The sequence below is a fragment of the Pelodiscus sinensis genome, chromosome 20 (genome assembly GCF_049634645.1).
Source record: "Pelodiscus sinensis isolate JC-2024 chromosome 20, ASM4963464v1, whole genome shotgun sequence".
NCBI lineage: Eukaryota > Metazoa > Chordata > Testudines > Trionychidae > Pelodiscus > Pelodiscus sinensis.
The window spans coordinates 11,108,645-11,126,714 of record NC_134730.1 but is presented as its reverse complement, the minus strand read 5'-3'; the positions used below and the strand labels follow the sequence as shown (position 1 = coordinate 11,126,714).

Here is an 18,070-nt window from a genome sequence, read left to right as displayed (position 1 = left end):
GAAGAAATCCATCTTCAATCACACTCGACTGGGCCAGAGGTGGAAGGGATGGGATGGGATGGGACCCTCGGGGAGGTACATGGACAGGCTAGGAGGTGGGAAACTCACCCTATAGTTGCCCACCTGGTTTTGTAGACAGCTAGAACTTCCTCCTCCAGGCAGTGGGTCCAGCACTGTTCACCAGGCCCACGTTCTCAGGCAAACTGACAGCTTAAGAAACTAGAGCTTTATTGCAGGGGGAACCTTTTAAAAAACAAATAGAAACCAACCAGGGAAACATATTGTCTGCAAAGCAAAGGAAAGAGACCTTCTCCTCTCCTCCCCCACCCCACTGTGCTCTGAACGTTCTGAGTCCTGCGGTGAGAACAGCCTGGCATGCTAGAAAGGGGCCAGGCTGGAATCCCTCCTTGATCCACCCCCAAACATGGATGGTTTGGAGAAAGTGAAACTTTTCCAAATGTAGAGTCTGTAACACCAGAGCAACCACATCCTCGCACCGTCTCCACAGCACTCGCGTGAAGGCTCTGTCCCACTGCCTGTCCTCCAACCAGCTAGGAGAACGTCTGAGGAAGGACACCTTTCTGAGAGCAACTGCTCTGAAGAATGAAAAGCAGGTGGTGGTTGTTCAAAGCTCGGGGAAGTGGAGGAAATGAGCGCTGGGACATGAAGCTGTGCTAGCTCCCCTCCTGCCTTCCCCAAACAGCCCTTCCCCTGGTGCCACCACAGCATCCTAACTTCTGTCACGTGGGCTGGAGACGGGTAACGATTTCCACACACTAGATTGATGCCAGGCGCCTTCTGAATCCCACTAGCTTCAGCTCTTCCACCAGGGGACCGTTGTGACCAGTAAGGAAGCAGGCCTCCTGCCACCTAATGGCTAACCTACAGATGGCTGAACGACTTGGGCAATTTTCATTCCAGCCACGTTTATTTGGTCTTCAGGGTTCCCACCTCATCTGCCCATGTTCAACTCATGACAAGCCCACAGCCTTGGCCCCGTGGAACCGACCACATTGTGACATCTCCAGACCTGGCTGTAGCTTCAGTAGGCTGCCCGCCGAACAAAGCAGTGCAGCTGGCTGCAAGATGGGACACGCCCTGCTGGCTACGGCTTGGCTGCCGCACCCACGCTGCTGCCTCAGTTCTGTTGGCAAAGGGTGACGACTCTGCCTTCGCAGAGCCAGAAGACTGGGTAGAGGGGCTCAGTGAAGACACAGTGGAAAGAGTGGAGAAGTTTCATCTCATTTCCAATGCCATAGAACAACAGGACTCCTGTTCCATAGTCCAGGCTGACTCCGAGGCATCGGTACAAGGGCTCTATGATCTTATGTGACTGGCCCCTGTGCCAGGCCAAGTAGCAGTCCTCCCGGATCTGCAGCCCCCAGGACGATTCATCCAGCCCAATGCTGAATTTGTGACCAGCTTGTTTCTTCCTCTGGATTTTCTTGTATGTGACACCTATGATGACTGAGTGGCTGGAGATCCTGACTTCCCAGTAGTGGTGGCCTTCGCTGTAGCTTTGGCTGCCCATCACCTGCCACAGCTCAAACCTATCTGCATGGGCCTGACACTGGCCATCAGGAGAACGGGTGTGTTTGGCCTTCTGGTTCTGAGTGGACAGCTGCAGGTACTTATTGGCTGTGTCTGGGTCGAAGGTCAAATTTCGATGATCTGTGGGCAACATGGACATCCAGTGTAAACCATGGGGGCTAGAACAATTTAATTTTCCTTTAACCTTACTCCTCCCCAAGTCCCATCCCCTGCCTATGTCAGGAGTCCAGCCCCAGCACCATTTAGCTACAGGAAAAACTCAGAGTAGAAAGCAAAGCATGTTTGGGTGGAAGAAGGAAAGTTTTGACAGTAAAGCCCAGGACTGGGAGCTATGAGTGCTAGGTTCTCTTCCTGGCTCTTGCATGGGCATGCTGTGCAACTCATGTCCTTGCCACGAGCCTCAGTTTCCCTAGCAATAAAATGGGATTTGAGATACTCCTGGGAATAGCAGTAGGGTAAATTGATGAATTCTCGCCAAGTGCTTTGAGATCATCTGAGAGTGGGAGGGGGAGGCTGCTGGTTGTCTTCTGCCAGCACCGTCTTTGTTCTTGTTTTAAGAACTATTTATGGTGACCTCTCTCCACAGTATTTCCAGCTAGATGCACTGACTCCAGTGGGGATGCTCACCCTCCCCAGGGAAATAGCCTTGCTCAGTTATTTCCTACGGCCCTTCAGTTATTAATAGTGGATAACATTATTGCAATTAATGATGTTTCAAATAGTAGATGGCTCTGCTTATTACTACATCTCTTTACAGACATTAACCCATCCCCTTAACAGCCCTGCGCTGGCAGTGGTACGGATTGATCTTCCAGGCACTGGGGTGATGGGTATATTAGAAACATGTAGGAAATACGAATATCCCTGTTTCGCAGGGTGGAGAGGGTTAAAAGAGCAGTCTGGGAATTGAGCTGAGAATAGAAGCCAGAAGCTCCTTGCTCAGACCACTAGGCCATGCCACTTTCTCAAAGAGTTAGGTTTTCTGGGCCTAAAATCCTGCCTGGATGCTGCTGTGTACAAGGACAGTTCCCCTCCTTGTTTTTAGAGCTGTCCCTTTCTCTTCTGCTGTGCAGAGTCGATTTTCGTTGGTGTGAAATAGTCCGCGCTGCCTGTTATTTGAAAGCAGGAGTTAAACCAGCCAAAGCGGAGACTGTCTGATGGAGCCAGCAGGGTGACTGCTACTCAGAGAGGTCGAAATGGGAAACGCTGTAAGTCAAGAACATCCATGGAGACACGACGTTCTTAAAACAAGGGAGCAGAGTCCAGGAGCCTATCCGGATCGGGGAAGATTTGGAGCAGGGAAGGGGGAGGGTCTGGAGCAGGTCTCTGTGAACTTCAATTCTGTGCTGTGCCATGAGACGTGCAGTTCAGATCTGACCAGCCAGGATAAATCCCTGCTCGGTGCCAGGAGCCTGGCAGCTGCTTGCAGTGATTAAGCTTCTCAGCATCCCCCAAGGAACATTCGGGGCCTAAATATGGCTGGGCGGAAACAGGCACCTGACGCTTGCCAGGAGAGAAGCCAGAGAGAGGGAGGGAGAGCCTGTGAGCGTGTGTGGCAGGGAAGGGCTCAGTATTCTGGAATTACTCTGCCTCCACAACTCACCCTATCCCCACTCTCCCAGCGCAGGAATTCCTGCTGACTGTAGTGGGCCCATTGGATTCCTTGTAACTAAAGAGTCCACAAAAGGTCTCCACACACAGCAGCACAGCTGTGCCACTGTCGTGCCTATGGGGCACATCTACACAGCAGCGTTATTTCGGAATAACAAACTCCGCAACTACACAGCAAGCTGCTATTTCGCAATAATGTCGAGCTGGAGGCCTTCTTACTCCGACTCCTGTAACCCTCATTTCAGGAGGAGTAAGGGAAGTCGAAGGAGAAGTGCTCTTCCCTCGACTTCCTGCTGTGCAGACAGCGCCAAAAGCCGAATTAAGCTATTTCGACAACTTTGCAACTGACATTGCTGAAGTTGCATAGCTTAATTCAACTTTTGCTCTGGAGCGGCGACGTGCCCTTAGTGTAGACACCACTACGCTGGCAAGAGAGCAGCTCCCATCTGCAAATGGTTAATCCAAGGTCTCCCACAACACAGTGCTGTCTACACGGGGAAGTGGAGGAATGGGGAGGTTTAAGATGTCCCCCCTGAGTGACACTGTTATACTGATGTAGGTCTGTAGTGTAGACCCAGTCTGAGTAGTGGCAGCTGATGTATTTGGGCCTTGTAAGCCACTCACAGGCTATGTCTACACTGGCGCGATCTTGCGCCAGAAGTATGCAAATGAGGCTAAGCGTGGAATATCGCTGAGCCTCATTTGCATACCTAATGAGCTGCCATTTTTGCAGAAGAGGCTCTTGCGCCAGAAGGAGCTGTCTACACTGCCCCTTCTTGCGCAAGAAAAACCCTCTTGCGCAATGCTGCCACGCTGATTATTTTCAGGAATAATGGCATTGCACAAGAGGATTTTTCTTGCTCAAGAAGGGGCAGAGTAGACAGCTCCTTTGGCGCAAGAGCCTCTTCTGCAAAAATGGCGGTTCATTAGGTATGCAAATGAGGCTTGGCGATATTCCACGCTTAACCTCATTTGCATTCTTCTGGCGCAAGATTGTGCCAGTGTAGACATAGCCACAATGTTTACCTCTATCTGGAGATCTCAAAGCTCTCTGCACACATGGGAGCGCAGGACTTCCCTCATCCTTGTGAGGCAATGGAGTACTCCGATCCCCCTTCATTAAAGCAACCAGCCACAGCCGCACCCAAACAGAGCTGTGTCAGAGGCCAGCACAGAATTAGACCATTTTAGCCACACAAGGCCGTCCTGCCTAGGGGTTGCAAATTTTCCCCGGGAAGCTCTTTCAGATCCACCCCCCGCTTCCCCCCAGCATGGTTTTGGCTTGCTACATTGCTATGTTGTTACCAGTCCAAGAAGGAAACGCCAACCGCCTTCATAGGTTACAGACACTTTCCTACTCTTCCCACCCGCGTGGCTGGCTCCCAACGTGCCGTTCCAAGCTGCACTCCAACCCAGAACTGCCTCACCCTTCAGAAGCTCTGCTCTTAATTCACAGACAGGAAGGGCTGGTCCCGCCTTCACCACAGCAAGCGCCTTTGGCTCTGCCGACTCTGCAGCAAAAGAGAAAGGGGCAGCTCTAGAAACAAGGAGGGAACTGTCCCCGCAGACTGCAGCATCTGGGCGGGATTTCAGGCCCAGAAGCACAGCCCAGCTCTGACACGTAGCGGCAGCTGCCCATCTGTGTGTCCGAGGTAGGAGGAAGGAAAAATGAGGGTTTGACAAAAACGCCAGCTCCGTCACCCTGCTGTTCTCACAGCCAAGGGAGAGGGTGCAGTGAGACCAGCCAGCAAGTCCTTGTGTGTACACAAGAGCCTCAACGTGAGCAGTAAACCTGATCAGAGCTAGACAATGCGGAGTTGGAATCACTCCTCTGACCCGCTGGGAACTGGCACATCCCCTTACATCTCCTCCCCTCACCCACAACCTGCTGTTCGACAAGAAGGCTGCCCTTGTGGTCAGAGTGCCAGCCTGGGACTCGGGGAACCTCAGTCATGCTCCCTGCTACATGCTCCCTGTGTGACCTTGGGCAAGTCACTTAATCTACCCTGAGCCTCAGTTCCACCTCAGTGCCATGGGGGCAATGTTTCACCGGTTTGGGGGGGGGGGGGCTACAATGCTAAATCCATTAGTGGGTGTGATGCACTCAAATGCTAGAGTAACGGGGGCTAAGCCCCTGGCCTACATTCATTTGTTTGATCCGCCTGTGGCCTGGCAGACTGTAAGCACTCTGGGGGTACGTCTAGACTACACCTCTCTGTCGACAGAGAGATGTAGATTAGGCACGTCAAAATTGCTAACGAAGCAGGGATTTAAATATCCCGTGCTTCATTAGCATAAAAGTGGCCGCCATTTTTTTTCAAAACAGAGCTTTTTCGGAAAAAAAAAACCCCCAGCAGTCTAGATGCAGATCTGTTGAAAAATAAACCCTTTTTCGAAAGATCCTGTAAACCAAATCCCTGCTTCATTAGCAATTTCGACGTGACTAATCTACACCTCTCTGTCGACAGAGAGGTGCAGTCTAGACAGCCTGGGAGTGGGGACTGTCATCTGCTATGTGTTCATACAGCACCTAGCACAATGGGACCCGACCTTCCGGCTAGTGCAGTAGAACTGGCAACGAAAGCCCGGCCAACAAGGGGCCCCTCTAGTGCCACATGGAAAGGGTGTGGGAGGGACTTTTGTGATGTGAATACTGAGGTGTCCCCTCCCCCACAACGCCTCTGCTTGTTGCCCCAGCACATCTACAACTGTTCCACTGCAGAGAGGTGATTTATACAGGCAGGGCTGGGACAGTGACTTGGTGTCCAGCTGGGCGGGGGAGAGGGAGGGGAAGAGGGAGGGGGAGGGGGAGGTACCAAATGGAAGTGCTTACCTTTGGCTTCAGCATCGGCCACGTGTGGGTGCAGGGAGTTGGGCAAATCCTCCAGCAAAAGCCTAGAGACCTCTGTGAGGATCTTAGCCATGGAATCCATCATATTGGCCACACTGAACTCAACAGCTGGCAAAACTCCCAGGCTGCCTGGGGACGGGAGCAGCAGGAATCCCTGCATGGGACAGGAAGAGGAGAGGAAATGCAGCACGCCAGGCATTCCTGTCTGAGGCTCAGCGGCACAGCAGCTCAGAAACCCCCTTCCCTCTGTAAAGGGGAAGGCACAGTCATCACGTCCCCCGACTACTTCATCTGCTTCCTCCTCGGCTCGGGGATTCACCATAGCCCTGGTACTCCATGGCGCTGAATGGCTGCCTGTAGCTCAGCTGTGTTCAGCCGCACACTCTGCCTGTCGCTGTCGGAATGGGCGATGGTCCTTGGTAGAGGGGCCATGACAGAGTAGCATGGGGGCCGAACAGTCTAATTATGGTGGCCAGGGTCTGGTTTTTGACAGGAAAGTCCAGTTGAAAATGGACCCCGTTAGTGTCTGGTCACCTGCAGTAACTGGCCCCCACATGTGAGACAGCCAGCTGTAGCGGGAGTCTGGCAGAGCACCTCATGGAGAGAAGAGGCTGGGTGGCTCCCAGATGGCTCCAGCCTCTGGCAGAAAGGGGTGTGCGGGGGGAGGGGGGGTGTGATCTTGTCTGCCCTGCTCAACCTGGTCCTCAGCCCCTTGCTTTGGGAACTGACTCCCTTGCCCCTCCACTGGGCAGGCTCCATGTCAGCTTCCCCCAGCCCAGCTCTGCAGGTGAGTGGGTGGGTGGGAGGGCAGAGCAAGGAACAAGGGGGAGGAGCAGCAGGGCCTGGGGAAGGGGCGGTGCAGGGTGTCCAGTTTCCAGCAGTTCGAAAGCGACAGCCCTAAAGTCTAATCCCCTTCCCTCCCACACAGGCCTCTAACCATTTCATTGCCCTCCCGGGCCTTTGGATCTTCTGGAGCTGGCGGGACCCAGGCTGAACACTGCACCCAAGCCAGGGCAGGTTCGTTCGTTCGATAGAACTAGGCGAGTCTGCACTGGCACTTCACAGCACCGTCACTTTCTGGCTCGGGGGTGTGAAAAACCCCTCCCCCGGAACACAGCAAGTCTCTGCGCTGTAAAGCCCCGGTGTGAACCCGGCTACAGCACCGGGAGCTGCTCCCGCACGGAGGTGCCTTACATGGAGCGCCAGGAGAGCGCTCTCCCCGCACACGTGCCATGGCCACACTTTCAGTTTCAGGCACTTTAGAAGTTTAAATGTAGACAAGCCTTAGCTCCAACGTGAGTGATAATTTTGTATTGGGGGGGGTTACTCCAAGATTTTGGTAAGTGGTCAAGGGCTGCACTTTTCTATGGAGGGGGTGTGGCATCTGGGGCAGAGGTTGGGTGCAGAAGGGAGCTCAAGGTAGGAGAATGGGGTGCAGGAGAGGGTGTGGCGACTAAGAAGGAGTTTGTGTGGAGGGGGTTGTGATCCTGGGGCAGAGGCTTGGGGTCCAGGAGGGCATATGGTTGTAGGAGAGGATTCTGGCCTGAGGGAGGGGTGAAGAAGGGGGGTCTGGAAACAAGTTGTGACTTGGAGGGAGAGGAGTGCAGAGGGTTTGGGTGGTGATCTAGGGTAGGGGCTTGGGGTGCAGGGTCCAGAGGAGATCTGGGAGCAGGCAGTGCTTTTTTTGTAAAGGTACTCCAAGGGAAACATTGCTGAGCTCTGACTAGAGGTGCCGGTACTACGTCGGGAGGTGCCGGTACTGCGTACTGGGCAGTACTGTCACAAAAAAGCACTGGGTGCAGGAAAGGATTCTGGCCTGGGGGAGGGGCACTTGGAGGGGCTGCAGGGTCTGGGAGTGAGTTGTGACCTGCAGGAGGGGGAGATGCACAGGTTTTGAGTGGTGACTTGGGACAGGGAGTTGGGGTGCCAGAGAGCATGGGGTGCCGCAGGCAGGCTCTGGCTGGGAGGCGCTTACCTAAGCGGCTCCTAGCCAGCAGCTCTGCAGGCTCCCTGCCTGCCAGTCTCAGGCTGCTCAAATGGATGGCTGATCCCTGTGGCTCTCTGCTCTGGGTGCCAGGGGGAGGGCAGGCCCATATGGAAGGGAGATGTGAAGGGTGTGAGTGCTGGGGCCGCATGTTGCTCCAGCCTCCCTCCCCCATGCTCCAGCTGACTGAAAGCTGGGGCTGATTTCCACTCTTCCTCCCGGGAGCAAAGCTGGAAGCAGGGTTGGGTTGCAGGGGTAGGGCAGCCACCAGCCCCTCCCATGGCTCAACCCCCCCCCCCCCCACACACACACACACACAGAAATTCCTGCGTACAGGCCTGGACCAGGAGGCTTCATGTGTTACCCCTGCCCCTCTGCAAAAACTGGCCAACGGGAGCTGAGAGATTTTGCTAGGGGATGGGGGCAGTGGGTGAAGTCTCCCCCAGCACTCAGAGCAGAGAGCCACAGGGAGCAGCCAGCTGCTTAAAGTGGCATGCAGCTGCTATGAAGCGGCTGGCTGCTCTGTGCCTGAGGGTCTTCGTGGGGCAGACTGTGGGCTGGATAAGGCAGATGGGCAGGCCAAATCTAGCCCACTCCTGCCTTAGATACGTAATTTGCATGCCTCAGTGACTCCCTGAGGGGGGTGCTCAGGTGCCCCATCTTCCTGCAAGGTGTTTCCCAGGAGCAGCTGCAGCAAAGCTGACGGGGCATCAACCACAGTTGGTGGCATAGTGTTGCACTGGGTCTGCCTACATGCCAGCCCCATGGGGCCCACTGTGAGTGGGGGGCACTCCAGCCCCTCCCACAATTTCCCGTTTGACCATTTCACTAAATAAATGGGATTTGATATCTCTATTGCATCCCTGACCATCTGGGCCATTGCTGGACCAACCCTCCATACACCTGAAGCTCTCTTGCTGGCTTTGAGACTGTGTGCACAGGGCATTATGTGCAAAGCGAAACTGACTTCAGCATACAAGTGACCTGGCCACTGACCACAGAGTACAGGGTGGTCACAGCTCTCTCCAGGCATGGCTGAGTGGGCACCAGTACCTCTAGGAACTTCATATCATCTCCACAGGTCAGCAGCTCCTGGGCCTTTTGCTGGTGCTGGGTGAGCATGGCCAGATGGTCCTGCAGGTGGCTCCAGTTCTCTGCCACTTGTCCTAGGGCAGTGGCCTGCTCTTGCTCTATCTTGTCCACGGCCGTCCTTTGGCTTTCCTCCAGGGCTTTTAGCAGGTGGGCAAACTTCTGCAAAATCCCCGACTTCAGCAACTCTGAAGACTCCTGAATGGAAAAAACATCAATGAGGACAATGAGACAAAGAACTGACATGGCAGCAGTTGGGTGGCTTCCCCCCAGCTGTGTCCAGAGGCAGCAGCACTTGGTGCCAGCCCCCTGCACTCCCAGCTGTGGGGAGGGGGACTGTGTTAGTCTTATTACCTTTATGGTGTCTGTTTGCTCCTCCAGTTTGTGCATCTCCTCCTTGCTCTTCACAGCCTCCTCCTGGGTTTTCACCAGAGACTCTTCTAACAGGACCTGTGAGAGAGGCCGGATCCCAAAGCGCAATGTGTTACAGTACTCCGTGTCCAGGGGCTGGGCGAGCTGCCCCTCTGATCTCTCTGTGGGCCTGCCACCCGGTGGAATCACACCTTTCTCACACTCTCAGACCAGGCCCTGCGCTCCAGTCCCCTGTGATCAACCAGGACTTGGCTCAGAGCCTGCAGCTCAGTTCCCTCTGAGAGCACAGACAGTGGTCAGCAGAGTAACCAACAGGAAACTACAAATATTTAAGAGAAAAAAGATCTCAAAAGGCTACAGAGCAGCCTGGATGCCTTGCGCGAAGTGTAGCCTTGTAATTTTGTAGGTAAAAAGTTAGTTATAATGAACGTATGTTATAGCAAAAGGTTTGGATTAAACTTAAATACAAGATGTAGGCCTCAGACAGGCCAGGCAGCTTTGTTAACTTAGCTCCAGATCTGTTTGATGTTAGCATGTTCTGATGTTAAAGCAAAGGGATGGACTAGTGTAATACAGTGAGGTTAATATTAGGCAAGGTCTTGTAATAGATAGAAAGAAGTTTAATGTTGAAAGACTTTGTAACTTTGTTAAAGCGACTAGAAGTACCCCTTTGTCCCACGCTGTAATTGTGTAAATGTATTGTTTGTTGAATAGTGAGACGGACCCACGGGTCCGGATCGCCCCCCCCGATGCGGAAAAGACAGGCTGGGGCCGTGCCCGGCTGCGGAGGCCCCGCTCGCCGGCTCAGCGGAGTTGGGGAGGAGCGGGAGCGGGACGCCGCCCGGCTGCATCGGGGGCGGGGCCACCCCATGCCGACACTCCCCGGTGTGAGGCTGGGAGAGTGGCGGAACCGGCGAATGCTGGACCACCCGGGGGGCGGGGCTATGGCCCTGCAACCCGACGGCGCACCGCGGAGCGACGCTGAGAGGGCGGGGCACCGTCCCGGGACGTCCGCCCCCGGGCCGCTTGAAAAGCAGCTGGGTGAGTCGACTCAGGGGGGCCGGGGAAGGAGCCTCCGACCCCCACGCAGGAGGAAAGACATCCCGCCCCGCTGGAGGGACGTAGGAGCAGTGCAGTGGCCCCTCGGGCACCAGCAGGACGGGGCCGAGGCACCGGACGTGGTGAGTGCCCCAGTCGGGTCCGCAGGGGGGTTGGCGCTGGATGGGGAGTGGAAGGAGCCCGGGGCAGTCTGCCTCTGGCGGCCGTGGACAGGCGAGTTTTGGGGATTGACCCCGCCTGTCATGGAGAGAATGCGCTAATCCCTCCACTTAGGGCCCCGGGCTGGGACTCGGTGGAGAGGGAGGCCCCCCGCCCCTCTGGGGTTTCCGGACGGGTGCGGCCCCCCTCCAAGTTGGACCCTAGCGGGTGTTGCCCTTGCCAGCTGGGCATCTGGGGATAGGACCCCAGGACCGGTATAGGGGGGTTAATCCCCCCCCAAACCTATACCAAGGACAGGACCCTGAGACCCTTACCAGGGTCGTAAAGGTGGGTTCCCAGAACCCTGTTGCTGGGCGGCGATGGGTGATCGCACCCACGGACCCCTGCGAAGAGGTCGGATTCTGGGACCCACGACCCCGGATCCAGACGGTGGGTCCGCTGAAGCCCCCTGCCCACCCGGGAGGGGGCGCTCGCACCCAACAAACCCGTCACAAATAGTAAGAGAGAGGTAGCCGTGTTAGTCTGATCTTTCTAAAACAAAAGGAAAAACTATGTAGCACTTTTAAGACTAACAAGATGGTTTAATAGGTGATGAGCTTTCGTGGGCCAGACCCACTTCCTCAGATCATATTCTGGAAGAGAATTGGCATGACGATATATACCAACGGAATACAATGAAAAAAGTGAACACGTTCTAAAACTGACAGATCAGATTTAGTGCAGAAGATGGGGTGAGGGAGGGAATAGCTATTTGAGTCAGTGACTTCTTATAGCAACCTGACTCCTCTCCTCCAAAGAGGGGCTTTTAAAACATCTCCCAGCCTTTTGCTCTCTAGTTCCCAGCCTGGCAGGACGAGGCCCGCGCTTGCCAGAGAGAATCTGTGAAGTTAACAACTTGCAGCGGTGTCTACCAAGCGTGTGTGGGGCCTGTTCACAATAAGGCTGTGAACGGTTAACTGTTTAACCGGTTACCTGGCAAGCAGTAGACTTACTGGACTGCTTGCCAGCTAACCACCTAATAACCCAGCAGTACAGCAACCTTTCCTCATTCACCAGCGCAGGGCCAGTAACCCCGCCTCCTTGCTGTCCATCACTTTGCGCGGGGTACTCGTGTCACTGCCACCCTGAACACCCCCAGCATTTTGACAACATATCACTCCTTTGCAAATAGCCATATACCTGCCTCAGCTCCCCCCACCCCCGAAAAAGCTCCCACAGCAGTAGCCTCCCCAGGAATTGAAATTGAGGGGAGGGGGATGAGACCGTGAGGGTGAAGGTGAGCTGTATGGCACCATAGTTCACAAAACTGGGGGGATGTTGGGGAAATTCAGGGGGGTATACACCCTCATGGGGGGGTGTAGGGAAATCCCTGTCCCACATGCTTTCACATCCCACTTTCTTCCACCTTCCTGAGTAATATGGCTAGTTCTTATGCGGCTCTTTGCATGTGTAGGATTCAAAGCACCCTACAAAGGATGGTACATATTAGCACCCTCATTTTATAGCAGGAGAAACTGGGATGGAGGGGGAAGGGCATTGTCCTGGGTCACGTGGGAACAGAATACAGGTCTCTGGAGAGAGCTACCTCACATGGAAAGCCTTTTATTTCCCTTTTGCAAATCTGTCTTGCTCCACCACAAAGGCATTGAGGAATCGCTCAGCTTGGATGCTGGCTGCAGGCGACAGCACTGGGCTGCTAAAAGGCAGCACAGGCAACAGGAAGCAGACACTGTCTTTCCACCTCTCTCTCTCACACTGCAAGGCTGGGTCTCTCCGGTTATAGTTTCGCCCTCACAGGCAACTTCCCAGCTAGCCCTAAATAATCATCAGAGGAAGGGTGTCTGTCGCCTTCTCAAGCAGCTGTGGGAGGAGCAGGGCTGTGCATGTCATAATGCCTACTGGGTCCCGCTCTGGAATGGCTGCGCGCACACGGAAGGCAGGCAGGAAATCCGGGAGCTGGTTACCAGACAGCCACACAACACTATTAACTATTTAGTGTTCAAATATGCTGCAACATCTGCTAGTTCTGCTGAATCTTGGGTTAACCGTAGCAGTTAAACTCCTGGCCGCTGCCGAGAGACCGCAGGGCTGGCAGCCACCAAGAGCCCCTGGTAGGTTTTCCCATGTAACCAATTGAATTTTGTTTGGTTACAGGGTTAGTGTTGTTTTTTAAACTTTTACATCCGTGAGTTAGGGCCCCGCAGCTCACAGGGGAGACCCAGCCCAACCCTACCTCCTTTCTCCTGCGCTCCTCCTCGACCAGGACCCTGCGGTGGTCCCGGCACTCCTTCACCGTGCACACACAGCAGATGCACAGCTTTTCCTCTTGGCAGTAGAGCTCCAGGGGCCGCCCGTGCCTGGAGCACCTGCCCCCATTGACGGGGGATTTCCTCTCAATGCTGGAGGCCTGCTCTTCGCCAGACCTGACCAGCTCTACCACGCCGCAAAGGGCAACGTTCTTGCTGAGCTCCAGCCGCTGCCCAAAGCATTTCCTGCAGTCGGGACAGGTGCAAACCTTCTCGCCCGGAGCAGCTGTCATCTCTTCCTTGTCCCAGTGGTTGTTGATACACTTCATGCAGAAGTTGTGCCCACAGGGCATGGTCACTGGTGTCCCAAACATCTCCAGGCAGATGGAGCAGACCAGCTTCTCCTCCAGCTTCTGGGGGCCTTGAGCTGCCATCCTGCTAGGCCAAGAGCAGCTGAGGCAGAGAAGGAAATCAAACAGCAGCGTGAGAGGCGGCTAGGACAGAGCTATGCTTTGCAGAGAGGAGGGATGGGCACAGAGCCAGCTAAGCTCTTAAAGGGACACACAGGCCGGCGGCGTTGTATTTATCGAACACCTGTTCTCTGCTCTCTCAAGGAGACTTTCTGGTTTTCATTTCCCAGACCCTCAGACTGCTGGCTGCCTGGGGAGGCCTGAAAAGCTGCCTTTGCTCAGCTTCGTGTTGCTAGCTAATTTTTTGGCTGTTTTCTGTTTAGCCCTTGAGAGGAGTTCTCAGCTTTCAACCCGAACAGCCATTTTCTCCTGGGACAGGGCTTGTCTTTACAAACCAGGCAGAGCCTTGCCACCTTCCCTCTCCCCCACCGTTTTATTACAGTGACCACAATTCTGTGCTGGAATTGTGATGGGCGGGGGGCTTTGGGACGCAGAGGGGGCGGGGCAGGGGCAGGCTGGGGGTGATGGGCGGGGGGCTGTGGGACGCAGAGGGGGCGGGGCAGGGGCAGGCTGGGGGTGATGGGCGGGGGGCTGTGGGACGCAGAGGGGGCGGGGCAGGGGCAGGCTGGGGGTGATGGGCGGGGGGCTGTGGGACGCAGAGGGGGCGGGGCAGGGGCAGGCTGGGGGTGCTGGGCGGGGGGGTGTGGGACGCAGAGCCCTTGGCAAACCAGAGAGGACCTACCAGAGACTCTGCACGCAGCACTCATGTCCTTGCTGGCTTGAGGAAGTGGATCAGCAGGGCAGACCGTAGCCATACAGAGCCCCAGCATTGGTCAGGGGCCTTGAGCACTGGGCAGGGATTGCTAGCTAAGTGAAATGTAACATGGAGATGCATTGCAACCTAACAGGATGTTGCATTTCCTCGCTATGGGAAGGCAGAGCAACTGCAAAAGGCTGTCATGCATCTGGGAGGTCTCAGCAGCAGCCAGCGCCCACCTACAATGACAAAGCTTGGCTCCACAGATCACAAACCCGGAGGCCAGTGCCATGACTGAGTGCAAGCCCCACATGCAATCACACGAGGAGTCAGTGGAGAATACAAGGGGAGGGGAGTACCGTTACACCTAGGACAGCCAATGAAGGATGGAGCCTCCCATATTTAGATCCCAAGGATGCAGTCTGAGACTGGGGTTGGTGGGAGTTCAAAGCTCTTCTGTGGAATCTTATCACCACAGAACATGTCTTTAAGATTTTGTCTACTTCTTGCCCTTTTGCTCACCACTCCAGATCAAGCAGAGTCCCACCCACTCCTACTGGGACCTAACGGTCTTTCTGTTACCACTTTGTGTCCAGGGAGCATGGGGGTAGATCAGAGGGAGAACTGTGCCACTGCTTGTGTGATGCAAGGCACTCTCCTCCCACACATGCCATGAGATCAGAGGCATAACACTTACAAGCAGCTGTACTTCGTTCAGGCTGCAAGCTCTCAGCCAGGGCTCTGCTTGGCTTATGCGCTTGCTTTACTTACTACCTGTTCTAAAACCTCTGTCTCTGCACATCGCGCTCTGGAAATAATAAAAGCCAGTTGCTTCTGTACTCAGACACTAGCTGTTTTGCCCTTTATCCTCCAGCTCTAGTTAACCCTTAACCCGCCCCCCATCCTCTCTCTGCCTGACCCCAGATGTTTTTTAAAGAAAAAAAAAAGCATCCAGTGTTGTGATTTCTGATTGTCAGCCACCTCCTGCCTAGCCCAATCTGTGTGGGACAATTAGTGTTGCCCACTCTCCCAAATGTACTGGGACATGAGAGTCTGGCCCTTGTGCAGGGGTTTCTCTGGCCCATCTAACCCACCTCCTGCCCAATAATTAATTCCACCCCCATTAGCTCACATCCCCCATTTCCCAGCCTCACCTGTGCACTTCTTGTGGTTCACCCCCCTCTCCTGGGCCTGGGGCATAGGCAAGGGCTCTTCACCTCCTAGGCCAGCTAGTAGTAGGGAGGTACCAGAGGTGCTGTCCCCATTGCTCAGAGGGACCTGGCTCGTTGGTCTCTTTCTGCCTCCTCTGAGAACATTTGAGTTACTGGTGGAGGGGAAAGGAGGAGCACTGCCTGCAGCAGCTCTGACTGGCTGCTCTGCTGCAGGAGATTGGGCAATGGGCGGGAGGCAGCCAATCTGAAATCTCCAGTGCGCAAATGGGCTGGAACTTCTCACATAGAGAGACTGGCCCCAGCTTCAGCCACAATCCTGCCACTTGCAAACCCTGTGGCAGCACCACCCAGGACTCCTCAGTCCTTCTCCTTCCAAAATCAACATTGGCAAAAGTTGAGCTGAAACCCCCCCTCCATCCCTGATTCCTTGTCCCATCTCTCCCCATAAAGACCTTCCGCTAAGGCTCTTATTTCTGCCACACTCCAGGCTACACAGTCTCCCCACATATCAAGTCAATTTGCTGTCTGTAATCTCCATGCAGCACCAGGTGGTCTGTGGTTTGATTTAGAGGAATGTCAGGCCAATGTTATCCCATTAGAGACAGAGAGGGGCCTGTGCTCACTCAGCAGAGGTATCCCTCCCTCAGAGGGATATTGCACTGTGAGCATAAATTTGTTGGCTGCCCAAGGCAGGGCAGCCAACTAGCCCTGCACTTGGTGCATCCATCGCTGTGGCGCTGAGGGAGCATGTAAAAGGGTGGGTACTTAAACACTAAGGCTATGTCTACACTTGCGGCTTCTTGCGCAAGTAATATGCAAATGAGTCTAAGCGTGGAATATCGCTGAGCTTCATTTGCATACCTAATGAGCCACCATTTTTTTCCAGAAGAGGTTCTTGCGCAAGGAGCATCTACACTGCCCCTTCTTGCGCAATGCGGTTACACCTATTACTTTTCAGGAAGAACGGCATTGCGCAAGAGGGCATTTCTTGCGCAAGAAGGGGCAGTGTAGACGCTCCTTGCACAAGAGCCCCTTCCGAAAAAAACGGTGGCTCATTAGGTATGCAAATGAGGCTCGGCAATATTCCATGCTTAGCCTCATTTGCATATTACTCGCACAAGAAGCCGCGAGTGTAGACATAGCCTAAATGTCTTTGGTTAGTACTCTTTACTCCTTCAACAGGAGGAATACCACAGATTCAGCAAGAGGCAACTCAGGTAAACAGGAGTTCTTGCAGGGAACTCAGCTGGGCTTTGTCTACACTGGCGGCTTCTTGCGCAAGAACATCTTGTGCAACAAAAGGTCCACACCGCCATGTGCGAGCTCTGCTTTTGTGCAAGAGCACCTATGGCAGTGTGGACTCTCTCTTGCGCAAGAAAGTTCTGATGACCATTTTAGCCATAGGGCTTTCTTGCACAAGAAATCCCTGCTCAGCATCCACACTGCCCTCTTGCGCAAGAGCTCCTGCACAAGAGGGCTTACACCTGAGAAAAAAGAGCATAGCACTTGCACAAGAAGCCCTCTCTTATGCCATACTGTAAATTTCCTTGCGCAGGAGGGGTGGTGGCAGTGTGGACGCTCTGCGGATTCTCGTGCAAGAACGGCTGTACTTGCACAAGAAGCCAGGAGTGTAGACATAGCCCTGGAGTCCTGGCATAGGTAGGGTGTTGATGCTTCTACATGCATCCTCAGTGACACAGCGATGGATGAAGCAACTGCAGGCCAGTCAGCTGCCCTGGGATTCCTTACTGCCGCTTTGGGCAGCCAACAAATCTAATGGGGGGCCAATTTTAAGGCTAGTGATAGGTACTAGGGTCAGAGCTGTGGAAATTGGTGGGCACCATATATCTACACAGCAGATGCACTGTTGCCTCTGCTGAAAGCGTCCCGCACTCAGTGACTTTCCAACATGTCTCAGCCATGACCCAGACTGAGTTCTGATTTTGACCTATCTCTAAGAACAACACCCAGACCTTGTTGATGGCCTGGAGAAGTGGTGGGTTTGGACACGCCTGGGCTTTGCATGTTCTCTTAATTTCAGAGTAGAGCCCAGTCCCCTTAATACTCATTCTCAAAATGTAGGCAGACTAGTCAGCCTAGTCTGATGTCTATATCAGAACCCTGCATTTCCTCTTGTCTGGCAATGACCAACAGGGGTGCAGGAGTGCAGTATCAAATCAGCGTAAAGCATTGATCGCATCAGTCCTGAAGCACATAGAGCGTAATACATTTTGAATTGCTGCATTAGTTGCCTGTAAGCTGAGCACTTGGGTAGTTGCCCAGGAGAGATGCAACTGCTGCCCAGCTGATTAGAAACACATGCTGTGGGTGCTCTGCTAATGGTGGTGCACATCCACATATGCCTTGGTGTACATAAAACGTATTCCACACAAGAATGGAAAAAATTAGCGGGAACATTGCCTGTGGGTTCCCCAAGCTGTCAGCGACTCACATCATCAGCTTCATTTGGAAAGTGTTTTATAGATTGTTAAAATATCTGTACAGAATATGCAGGATGCTGCCCAGAATCCCAGAACTGGGAATTTCATGGTGGGGAAGAAAGAAATGCACCAAATGGGCAGTTCCCCTTCTTCCGGGCTGTACAGATCACGGGGCTGGATTTAGATAAAAGTATTTTTCTCTCTGTGTGGATACATGACCTGAACTGATGGGTCTTGGCCCACCTCCAGCTATCTATGCTTAGAGTTCTGGCTCCTGCAGTGAGATACAGTGCCTTTGGAGGGCACTGGGCTGGTCAGCAACATTTGCATCTGGCTCAGAGGCCATCAGAGCAGAGGTGGAGACACTC

General features: G+C 54.0%; 1 protein-coding gene across 3 annotated transcripts; it reads right to left on the bottom strand.

The window, feature by feature from the left end:
- Positions 1-211: 211 nt before the first annotated feature.
- On the bottom strand, positions 212-15,390 carry TRIM65 (tripartite motif containing 65). Of its 3 annotated transcripts, none has more exons than XM_075903636.1 (7): positions 15,244-15,390; positions 12,910-13,375; positions 9,441-9,536; positions 9,051-9,284; positions 5,996-6,167; positions 4,590-4,673; positions 212-1,671 (listed from the first exon to the last, which is right to left on the bottom strand). In XM_075903636.1, the coding sequence occupies exons 2-7, from the start codon at positions 13,354-13,356 to the stop codon at positions 1,139-1,141; spliced, it is 1,566 nt and encodes a 521-aa protein (XP_075759751.1). In that variant the 5' UTR covers positions 13,357-13,375; positions 15,244-15,390; the 3' UTR covers positions 212-1,138. The 3 variants fall into 3 exon arrangements, with proteins under 3 accessions (XP_075759751.1, XP_075759750.1, XP_075759752.1); XM_075903635.1 differs by lacking the exon at positions 15,244-15,390 and adding an exon at positions 14,075-14,279; XM_075903637.1 differs by lacking the exons at positions 4,590-4,673; positions 15,244-15,390 and having other exon boundaries at positions 12,910-13,696.
- Between the last annotated feature and the right edge of the window lie 2,680 nt (positions 15,391-18,070).